Genomic DNA, 12028 nt, shown 5'->3' with positions numbered 1-12028 from the left:
CCCCAATTCTTGTGGATAATATCTCTTGTATTTTCGTAATGTATGTAATAGAGCAGAGTAGGCCTGAATCAAATTATTTTGTATTCTTGTTATTAAATTGTACATCTCTGTATCTTAAAATAGGGGGGTATTATGTGTGCTTATCTGTCCTTACTAGATGATTAAGTTCTATTAATAGAGAGTTGGATAATTCCTTTGCTTAAACATGTCTTTTAGTTTGTTCAACTCTTCTACAAATTGTCATCTGTTATAAGCCTGGAAAGCCTAATCATCTGGCTCTTCACTAAATTTCTCTTCTGCTACTTGGGGTGGTCACTGTCAAAGTGTAAGAAACCATTGGAAAAAATAGATTTCCTATGGATGGTTGTTACAAACTTCTTACATTCAAAATTCTTATATAAATGTACATCTAGGTAATTAACACCACTTGTTTCTAATTGGTGGGTAAATTGCAGAAAACGTTGCTTTGTTGATATACTTAGTTTGGATGTTTATTTAGAGATTTGTATGGGGATATGCACCCATGTTTTGGGGGTACTATAAGGTTTACCCCCGACAAATAATTGATTTTGTGTATTTTATGACCTTGGGAATGTCACTGTTTTGAGACTTTAATTTCTTATGGCTTTAGACCTTTTAGTTTTTTTTCAGCATTGTAAATCCAGTCATACCAGCTTTGGGTAAGCCTTGCATTACTCATATCTGAATGCTAAAAACTGCATAACTGTAACACAATTCAAGTTGTTGTGGTTATATACCTACATATAATTAAGGCAAGTAAATAGTGTGAATAGTGTTTGCAGTGCTGAAAAGGACTGACTTGTGTGTTTTGTTTCTGAACCATTATTGGTTTGAAAAGCTCTAATAATCACTTAGGGTTTAAACTAAAGAGTATTAGCTGGTATCTTTAAATGGCAGCATAACTTTCCAGACAGAAGAATCAAAAACACACCCTTTATTTATGATTGCTATAGCAGAAAGACTCATAACAGCTTGAAAGCTGTTTTTCAGAAGTATAATATTTAATGACTTCTGAAAGGACTGAGACACGTATATGACATGACCACTGGTTAGGAAGATATCAGGAAACAAAATGCAGGAACTCTAGCTCATTGATTATGCATCATATGAATTATGGAGTTTATGTCCTCTGTTCTATTTTTGATTCTAATGTTCTCTGATGAATCCAAAGAGTTGTTCAAAAGAAAATATTGTGAACAATTCAGTTGGTCTATTTGTTATTTTTTTCAAGCAGTCATTTTTTTCTGAATGTTGCTAAGTTACTCAGCTCATCTTTTACTGTAGCCTGAACTTGTTTGAATCTGAACTGGCTTGTTTTCTTTATTTGTACACCTGGAAAAATATAGGATAAATATGTGATACCCCAACAAATGTGACATAGATTTCTGTGTAGAACAACTGTGAGAGTTTAGACATTTACTCTCTTATCTTGAATACTATGACCGGCTCTCAACTCAGTATCTAAAAACATGAAAGAATTATGGGAAAACCTTCAAACTCTAGAAATAATAATACAGAATGCAAGAAGGGAGCCTCCCAGGTAAAATCTGCACTAAGCGAGGTGTAGAATAATACTAGGTAAGAAAGAAAGAATTAGTGATGAATATGCAGACAAAATGTAGGTAATGACAAAATATGGAAGGGCCAAAGGAAAACGAGGAAGGAAGAAATAAAAAGAAAGAAGGAAGGAAATTGGATATGTTAGCAGTATTTGAAAGATACAGAATAAGAAGTTGTGATGAATAAGGGAGAGAGATTATGAAGATAATTATAAGAAGAATAAAAGGCAAAAAAAATGGGATACGTTAGTGGCATTTTTGATATGTGAGAGGGGAAGTGACTGGATTAAGCATCTTTTTGGCAATAGCAATTAATATCGAACAATGCAGAGCATGGTAAATGATTGGTTTAAGTAATAAAAGATGATTATGATAGAAATATGCAAAAGCAGGGTTAGAGGAAGTAACGAAGAAAAATAAGGGAAAAGTTAAGTTCAACGGACTTCATCCATTCCCATCAAGTATGTATTAATAAGACTAACAGTGCAAATCTAGTAATATAAACTGTCAGTTAATCAACTCTTTGATTTTATAGAATGCAGAAAGTTAATTTTATTTTTTTTTATTTTATTTTATTTTTTTTTTCATTTTTTGAATTTTAGGTAGTGCAAAGAAGGGAAAGAAACGAAATAAAACAAAACAGGCTACAAAGGTAAATATTCTAAAACACCCTTCAAACAGGTATGCTTTCAATATTGTGAAGTCATTTGAAACATATAGCATAGATCATATTTATCCATCTATCTGTCTGTCTTTATTTATTCCCATATCAACAAGGGCAGTATTAGGTGACTGCAAACAACACTTTAACTTGTGCCTAGTCTTGGAAAATGACATGACACCTTAGTTAGTTAGTTAGTTAGTTAGTTAGTTAGTTAGTTAGTTAGTTAGTCAGTCAGTCAATCAGTCAGTCAGTCAGTCAGTTAGTTAGTCAGTCAGTCAGTCAGTCGGTCGGTCGGTTGGTTAGTTAGTTAGTTAGTCAGTCAGTTAGATAGTTAGTTAGTTAGTTAGTTAGTTAGTTAGTTAGTTAGTTAGTTAGTTAGTTAGTTAGTTAGTTAGTTAGTTAGTTAGTTAGTTAGTTATTTGTCTGTTTCTTTGTTTACTCTTTTTCCATGTGTCTGCTGGTTGTCAGCTTTGCTGTTCTCCCTGATGATTCTGATCTATGAGAGGGGGAGTCACCTAGGCATGTATCAGGTTTTTCTTAAACTACCTCAACATTTCCCACACAGCACCTTGGGCAAAAGTGATCTCCAGCAGAGATGGCTTTATTGACATCTCCATACTTCTGGACTTATACCAAGCCTGGCTTTAGTGTGCACATGCATTGCTTAATTATTACTTACACACATCCTTTGCACTACTTCTGATGTAATAGTATGCCTCCACCAGGAGACAGTATTGCAACAGACCAAGCTGTCTCATACGTCTCAGGGTGAGATGGCATCAGCCAACCAGTCCTATCCTCCTCAGCTAGATAGTCCAGCTATTAGGTATGTAGTCAATCCCAAGTTATCTGAGTTTCAATCCGGGTCTTTTCACTGTAATCCACAAAGCTGGCATAGCAAGCTGATGCTTCATATTCAAGCTATGAACCAGTAAAACTACCTTCAAAGCATCATAGATTTAAGATTATACACCATGAGCACTTCTCTACTATGTGTGTTTTGTATATGTATATATATTCTTTTGTAAACATAAATCAGTACAGTACTCCACAATGCTGTATCATTTAAATCCAAACATAAGGCATGTTCTACCTAAATGAAACCTAATCTCAGAAGCCTGACTTACTTGGACAATGCAAAGGGGGCAGCCACCCAGGGTGCAGGTTAACCATCATACAAACAGCAGATGCCAAACTAGCAGTAGTGCATTCAGTTTGTGAATGCAGGTAGTCATTTAGCCTTTTGATTGATTAAACCACACAACTGGTTAGATTCCTGTCTATGATTCAGTAGTCATAAGTTCATAGGTTCATAGGTACGTACTAGGCTATCAGCCCGAGGGCCTACATAAGCCTAGCCAAAAAGGTTCCCTGCCTTACACCACCCAAGAAAGTTATTTTCCTGTGCCACTGTCGAGCAGAGACACAAAAGTGATCCCCGGGGTGTATTTCCTATTTCCCATTTTTCTTGAAGAGTGCTAATGAAGAACTTTGCTTGACATAGATGGATAGCCTGTTCCAGAGTATGGGAAGTCTCTGGGACAGGAATCTATCCCTCCAGCATGTCCTGTTTATTGTGGTGACAAGGTTTAGGTCCCTAGAGCGTGTAGCTTGGAGGGATTGGATTTCTTTAGCTGTAGCATGTCCAACAGATCTGGGTTTTTAATAGCTTTATATATTAGGCAGAGATCACCTCAGAGTAGGTGATATGCTATAGAGTAAAGCTGGAGTTTTTTGAGACTGTCAGTGTAGAGCATCTGTTTGAGGCCAGTAATCCACTTTGTGAGGTACTTCTGTTGCCTTTCCAGCTGATGCAGATGTCTTGTGAGGTACATTCCAAAAAGGGCTTTGTACTCTATAAAGGGTCTAATGAGTGTTGAGTAGAGGGGAAGAATGACCTCTTTTTCCTGGATGAGAACCCTTTTATGATGAGGTGTGCCATGTAGAAGGACTTCCTGACTACTATGGCGATGTGACTATCAAAGGACAGACTACTATCCACCTGAGTCCCAAGGTCTCTTATCATACATTCGGTGTTAAGTAGACTGCTGTCTATGTAGTAGTTCATGGTTACAGAGTTTTTACCAAAGGGGATGACAATGCAATTTTTGGCATTGAGCTTGAGGCCATAGTTCTGACACCAGGCATCTGTCTCAGCGAGGCCCTTCTGTAGGATTTCCACATGATGTGGGAACTCGACTATGGCTCCTAATTTGCAGTCATCTGCAAACTTCATACACCAGAGGCCTTCTCTGTTAGCCTGTACTTCAGAGAAGTAGATATCAAACAGAAGAGGCCCCAGGACTAAACCCTGTGGTACTCCAGTTGTCACTGGTTTGAGGTCATATTTTGAGTGTGCAACTTTGTGTGGGTTTTCTCAGTGAGCCAGTTGACAACCCATTTTGTGACGTAGGGATTTATACCTAGTTTAGTGAGTTTAGCTATAATTCCAGAATGGGAAATGGTGTCGAAAGCCTTGGCGAGGTCAAGATAGGCTGTGTGAACCACCTTACCCTAATTTACGGCTTTGGTGACTGCCTCAAAGAAGTCGATCAGGTTCAGGAGGCATGATCTGCCTTTCACAAACCCGAACTGGGTGGGATCCAAAGTTTGGAGGTTACCAATGTCTTTCTTTATGGGTTCCATGATGATATGTTCCATGGCCTTGCAGACCAGGCTCGTCAGGCTAATAGGGCAATGGTTCCCAGGATCAGTTGTGGCTCCGACTTTCTGGAGTGGGATAACTGTTGCTGTACACCATTCAGAGGGCAGAAAACCTTATGTGATTGAACATGGTGCTTAAGTGGGGAGCCAGTTCGTTCTGAAGTTCATATAAAATGCAGCCTGGGATGTTGTCCGGGCTCATGGATGTTGTGTTTATGGCTTTAAAGAGTGCAGCTTTTACCTGTGTAGTTGTGATTACAGGGACTCTGCATACTTCCTGTATAGATTTGGGCCCTTTAGGGTTGGGCGGGTAAAATTAGCACTGAACCTACCTACCAGGATGTTGCCAATATCAGTTGGTTCTGTAATTTTTGTGCCATTGTGCTGTAACTCAGAGCAGATCTGGGTGTTGCCATTGAGATTCTTGACATAGCTATGGAATGCTTTGTGGTTGTCCTTAGAATCAGTGGCAATTTTGTTTTCGTAGCTAGCTTTGGAGGATCTTATAAGGGATCTCAGCTTCTTACTGAGGCTGACCATGGAGTTTCTCCACTCATGGGATTTTACTCTCTTTTGTAACAATTTCTTCCTTCTGCTGTACAGTTTGTTTATGGCAGGGGACCACCAGATTGGCTTCCTTTTTTTGGAGGAAAGCATCTTGGTTCTGTTTGGGATAGCATGATCCATGCACTCGTGTAAGTGCTTATAGAGTGCATTTGTGTAGGATTCAGCAGTTGTAACTATATTGTCCATCTGCATGGGTGTCATGAAATTCACCACTTCTGTCTTAAGAAGCATGAAGTTGGCTTTGGAGACATTTTTTACCATGGTTTCCTTAATGGGGGTGGGGGTGGGATGTAGATATCAAGGGTGATTAGCTTATAGTCAGATCGGACCAACGAGGAGTTGACTTCAGGTGTGGAATACCGGTCACTCATGTTGGCAATGACTAGGTCTAGGATATTGTTGCCCCTGGTGGCGGTGTGGATAAGTTGATCCAGGGCACTGGAGTTTATGAATTCCAGAAAGCGTTGTGTGAAGGAGTTGGTACAAGAGTAGTTTTCCCAGTTAATAGTGGGGTAATTAAAATTGCCCATTATTAGGGTGTTTGGTTGAACCCTAATATTTTCCAGTACATCAAGAAAAGAGGAGTGGGAGTCCTGGGGCATGGTGGGGGATCTGTAGCAAGCTACAATTTGGATTGCAGTTTTGCCCGGAGTTAGTTGCACTTGGATAACCTCGGATGCATTATGCTGAGCAACTAGCCTGGAGGTATGGATATCCTTAATGAATATAGACACACCTCCGCCTTTGGTGTTCCAGTCCAGGTTACATGACCAAAAAGTGTGGTATGAATTATTGCCTGGTAGTGCAGGGTTGCTCTCTGGAGCCTTGAACCAGGTCTCAGTCAGTGCATATATATCGATGTTCTCCATTTTAAGGAGTGCCTCGAGTGAGTGCATTTTGAGATTTAGACTTCTAGCGTTGAGTAGCATTACCCTCAGTTTTTGCTTGCCTGTTCCTATTATGGTGGTAAATTTGCCATTTTACCCTTGCCTAAAAAAGGCACTATAGGGGCAGCAAGAGCCTTAGCCAGTATCCAGAATCCCAGGGGCGACAGGTGCAGGCCATCTCTGACAAAGCATCATGGTTTGTCAACCATGTCATCCCAAGCAGACAACTGCTGGATCCCCTTAAAATTACACCAGAAGCTTAGCCAATTGTTGAAGTCAACAATTTTGTCCTTGTACTGTGGTATCATTCTGGGCAATAGCAGAATGCTACTCAGGGCTAGGGTCATACCTGCCTGGGCTACAAGATTGGAGAGCTCTTCTATGTCTCTTTTTATGTAGTCCAGGGAGGTACATCTCAGGTCATTCACACCACCATGGACAATGACAGAGTCATATTTGTACTTGTTGTGGAGTGACCTGAGTCCGTGGTTATGTGGCAGATCCTGGCACCCAACAGGCAGCTGACAGTAACTTTCTCCTCGTTTAGCCTGGTGAGTGGGACATCAGTGTGCCTGACTATAGAGTCGCCTATGACTAGTGTGTTGAATACATTGTTTTGCTTTATTGGCTGTGGTTGAGTGGCACACTGAGTATGTGGGCTATGTGTCATTTGGGTTGTGTTTGGGGGTGGAAGTTGATTGCATTTCTGCTTTGGAGGTCTCTGTTGCTTGGGAAGATTATTACTGAGAGCCTCTGTGAATGTTTTTGTGTTTCTATGTGTGGATGTTGGTAGTGTATATTTAGTGAGACTATGTGATGAGTGTAGTGTGGTGCAAGTGTTTACCTTTTCCTCTTGACTATCAAGTTCAGTCTTGGTTGGAGAGAGCTTTACCTCCAGTTTGGCTAGATAAGTGCATCTCTCACAGGTTGTGGTGTTGTATGGTAGGAGGAGAGGGTTGTCTGTGTACATGAGGCAATTGCTACATTGCCCCAAGATGCCCAGATTCATCAGATAGACAGGAGAGAACACTGGGAGCTGACCCTTGGACATGCCTGAATAAAAAACTATTTTCCTCTACATAAGTGAGGAAAGTGAGTACAAGAGCTGTTTTTCTCTAAGCAAGTGAAGTAAGTGCAAAAACGGTTTTCCTCTATGTAATGAGGAAGGTTGAATGCTATTGTAATTAGTAGTTTATTTAGTGTTTAACAATATTTAGGTTATTTCAGAAAGCAATTGCTTGTAAACTCTGAGCTATGTATCAGCACTTAATATTCATTGTTAACATTTGCTGTATGTATCTTTTTAAGGCGTAGCTCATGGAGGTTTTTAAATATTCCTGGGTACACAATTATCAAATAAAAGTGACATGAAGCAATGCAAGTAGTCACATAAGCAATAAGGCATAATAGGCTCTGCATTACATGTATCTGGTGTTTATTTATGTACTGTATATTTGTTTAGCTAACTATATTTGATTAAATAAACGATGTATGCTGCAGGAGAATATCCTGATGCATTGTCATTCACATCCTAATTCCCTTAATACAGCATTGCACTAAAAGGTTTTACTGTCTTTATCTGATCCAGTAACTCTGTGACAGTTGTATTTTCCTGGATTTTACCTTATAGGAGGACATGGAAGATATCCACTATGCATCCTTGGAAATGCACAGCAGATGACAACGAAGCTCAAAAAGCATGCCAGGAACAGATACAGCACTCAGACTGAATGGTGCACCAAACATGACAAGCAATTTAGAAACATTAACATCAGGTTACTATAATTATGTCCCACCATTTCAACACTATAACAATGTGCAAAAGTCCAACAGTTAAACACTGCAATGCCATTGCAAATATGGGAGCACCAAAATGAATCCTAGTTTGATTTTTAAAACAACCAAAGCAACATGCAAAAGAACTCTGAATGCAAACTCTACCCTCTTGTTTCATCATTTATGTTATTCTTTGACAAACACAAAGTAAAGAACAATGTTAGCTATCTTTGTCAAATAACCAAACACATTGATTACATTGAGCATTTTGTACTGTTTATTCTCACTAGCACTTACAGTGTTCACAATGCTTTTGGAAGTAGCCAGTTCTTTGAAAAGGAAATTATGTATTTAATGTGTGCAGATTAGAAGATATCAGTTATTAGTTAATTTCTGTAAAAATATGATTTTTTAGGCACTGTCAGAGAGTACTTCCACAGTGGTGCAGCGGTAACATTGTTGCCTCACAGCAAGAGATTCTCCCATTCGATTCTCGGCTTGGGTTGGGAGTGCCTTCTTTGTGGAGTCTGTATGTCCTCCTCGCGGTCTAGTGGGCATTCAAAAGACATGCGTTGAATGATTGTGCCTTCGTTGAAGGTTGGGCGTCGGGCTGGTAACTCGACACCATAAAAACCAGCTGCCAATCATTAGCGGACTGGTGTTCCACTGTGGCTACCCCTAACCGGGAAAAGCCGAAAGAACAACAACAAGGCTCTCTTAGTGTGTAAGAGAAGGGCTAATGTGCATTCCTAGACTGAATCCAGAGTGTACAGGCATAATGCCTTCTCTATACCACTGCTGACTATTGCTTTGGATACTGGAACAGCTCATGAAGAAGGATTGTGGATGACTGGCTCTGGCTTGTCCATTCCTGTGACATACTGACAGTCCACTCCACTGAAAAGCCAACACCAATCAGAAGAGTAGGCTGGCTCCAGGCAACACTCTAGACTGGAATGTGTGCTCGGTTCCTATGAAAGCAAACTTGAAAGTCTTAATAAGCTACATGTGTGGGACCCTATACGTACTAGTGGTATGGCATTGTAGACCCTTACATTGATGCAAAGTAGACATTATCCATTGGGAGGGCTTTAGAATGAAGATAGCCTTGCTCAGCACAGTGTTCAGCTTGACTTATCATGGCACCCATGTAGTTCCCTGGACTATGTTTTTATTTTGAATGTATTTAAATACTGTTGGCACTGGTTCAGGGAAGGGTGGATGAAACAAGAACATCATCTTAGACAAAGTGGAAGGTGATCTATACGATGGGCATTGTGACCAAACTGATATTCATGTCTGCTTGGATGACAGCTATCAACCAGGATCCTCCTGAATCCAATATCTAGGTGTCAAAGCATAAGTCTCTGTGACATCTACATTATCTTCCATCATAAACAGACCATGCCCCAGATGTAGTGATATGGTGTGCAAATAGGGCAGTGGGACAAGAGAACAAGTGACAAATAGTTGAAAGAGATACGGCTGTCAACTGGCATAAGGAGAAATGTATCTTTAAACAATGTGCATTTGTTTGTATGTGAGACATTGATCCCTTTCAGGGCTTGATTTTCCAGTTACTGTAGTGCCTTGGATGGAGAATCTGACAACCTGTTTTTTAGATGAATTTGTATTCCTCCAAAATTGCCTGGTGGAATGGCAATAAGCTATTGAGTGCACCTTATGATGGGTCAATATCACTATCAGTATGTGTGCCTCTGTCTTTTACCCTGTAAGTGCCAGGGTAGGCATTAGCTTTCCTCTAACTGTGTAAATCAAGTGACTGTTGAATGAGTCACTGAATGAATGAATGAATGAATGAATGAATGAATGAATGAATGAATGGATGGATTTAATAAAGAAAAAAGTGCATAATCCAGGGACATACAAAAGAATAATGCAATCCTAGCAGACATTATTCTAATAGTAATGAACAAAATATCATGCTAGATAATGTAATAAACAAGATACTAGATAGAGTATTATTGGTTTGCATTATTATTAAAACATGAATGAACAAAAATAGTAAAAAAAAAAGACTAACGTTGCTTTCCATGTTAAATGTACTCATTCACAAAGTTGTTTTTCTTTCACTGTAGTTATATAGGTTTTAACAGTAAGCTTGATTACGTATGATTTATGCTGAGCCTCACCTCAAGTAGTTTTACCAATGACCTTTAAGCTAAGCTGATGATGCACTGGTACATGAAGATCTCATGCTAAATAGCAGATGACAAAGTCAGAATCATGCAATATCCATATAGGAGTGACAATATCTCAAAAATCATAACACAACAAATAAAATGAAAAGGGTGATGATTTATTTGAAAAAAGAAAGTATTCCCAGTTGACTGAGTTAATCCAGACTGGTGGCCTCTTTTCTTGGGTGAGCTGAGGTGGTATTTATACTACTAGGGCAAATTTGGCCAGGGTAACAGGAAACGTCCCCCTACTCTTCTGCATAGGGGGTGTGTCACATTTTGTTTCCTGTTTCTGTTCCAGGCATGCAGGCAGCCCAGAGAAACAGGAAGGATGGAGGGTATTTGTTGAGTGGAAGGAGTTGAAAATGAAAATACAAGTGTGGGTATAATGGCAAAAGTATCCAAAAGCTATTCAAATAAGATGGAGATGGAGAATTTGTTTATATCAGAGGAGGAGTTATTGGATTCCAGAGGGTTGTAGGATGCTTATTTAAAATAACACATAAATGAAAGTGAACTGGAGAGTGAAGTTGCAGCATCATGTGGTGATATAATGGAGAAAATATACAAGAAGAGGATTTTGGAAAAGTAGCTGAAAAAAATCATGCATGCAAACAGTGAAGGAGGGGAAGAAAGGTTGAGGAGGTGAAGGAGGCAAAGAAGAGGTACACAGTGCAAGTAAGCAGTAAAAATGAAAAAGGTCTGGACTGGTATGAAGTTTGGGACTCAGTGATTGCATCCTTGGGTGTGAAAGCAAAAGAGGTAAGAGCCTTTATTTTTATTAGTAAATAGATATTTTGTGACATAATTTTTAAGACTGGACAGCCTATGGAAAATTTCATAGAAAAATCTGAACAAAAGAAGAATGGCTATCCATGGTCAGTGTATGTGGTACAATCCTTTTTTAGAGAAAAAAAAGGTTATGTTGCAATTCAGAACTGCAACTGAAGTGAAAGACTTAAAAGAACATTTATTGCACTTATGCAAAGATGTTATAGACACAACAAAAATGTATGATGAAAGAGGTCTGTGGACTAGGGGATAGGAATGTGGGGTTATATTAAAAATGGAAAATGGTAATGTGATACATATCCCGAGTGTTCTTAATGTAAATAGCAATAAAGGATTTATAAAATATATGTTTTTTTTTTCTTGGAAAAGATGATGACTTGATTAGTGAATACAATAAAAGAAAATGTTTTATATGTGGTAAACTTAGAGATGAAGCTAAAAATGTGATTTGAAATTAAATAAATGGGGTAATGCTGGACATGCATGTGGAGTGTGAAAAATATGCAAATCATGGAAAAATAATTTATACAAATAGTACACCAGGATAAAGAAAAAGGAAAAGAACAAGAAGGGCTGATTTAGACTCAAGATATAGAAATAACCCTAAAAGACAGGGAGAAAGAAGGGAAAGAAGTATTTGTGGATACAAGCAAAGAAAAAATTGTGAATTGGCAAATAGTAAGAGGATTACAAAAGAAAGCAAAAAAGGTAAAGGATGAGACACATATTACATTAATTTTCACTAAAAGATGAAGATTCTAGCATTAAATGTTAATGACATGAAAATGTAAAGAGAAGAATAGGGATTTTGGAATGGTATGTCTTAATAGATGTTCATATTATAGTATTAGACAATACTAGATGATTAACAGAGGAAGAAAGGAAACAAACAGAAAA

The 12028-nt window shown here is 38.7% G+C and overlaps 1 protein-coding gene across 1 annotated transcript in view; it reads left to right on the top strand.

Annotated features, from left to right (window-relative positions):
• Positions 1-8545, top strand: part of LOC122808970 (immunoglobulin kappa light chain-like) — a 227738-nt gene extending 219193 nt beyond the window's left edge. The window contains exons 7-8 of the mRNA XM_044080135.1: positions 2183-2232; positions 7993-8545. Coding sequence (XP_043936070.1) covers positions 2183-2232; positions 7993-8043 — 101 coding nt within the window. The 3' untranslated portion in view covers positions 8044-8545. The remainder of the gene's footprint in view (positions 1-2182; positions 2233-7992) is intronic.
• Positions 8546-12028: the final 3483 nt, after the last annotated feature.

The sequence above is a fragment of the Protopterus annectens genome, chromosome 8.part0 (genome assembly GCF_019279795.1).
Source record: "Protopterus annectens isolate FY-2018-M chromosome 8.part0, PAN1.0, whole genome shotgun sequence".
In the NCBI taxonomy this organism is placed as follows: domain Eukaryota; kingdom Metazoa; phylum Chordata; order Ceratodontiformes; family Protopteridae; genus Protopterus; species Protopterus annectens.
Note: the sequence above shows the minus strand (reverse complement) of the source record. Positions and strands in the feature narration are given on the sequence as shown.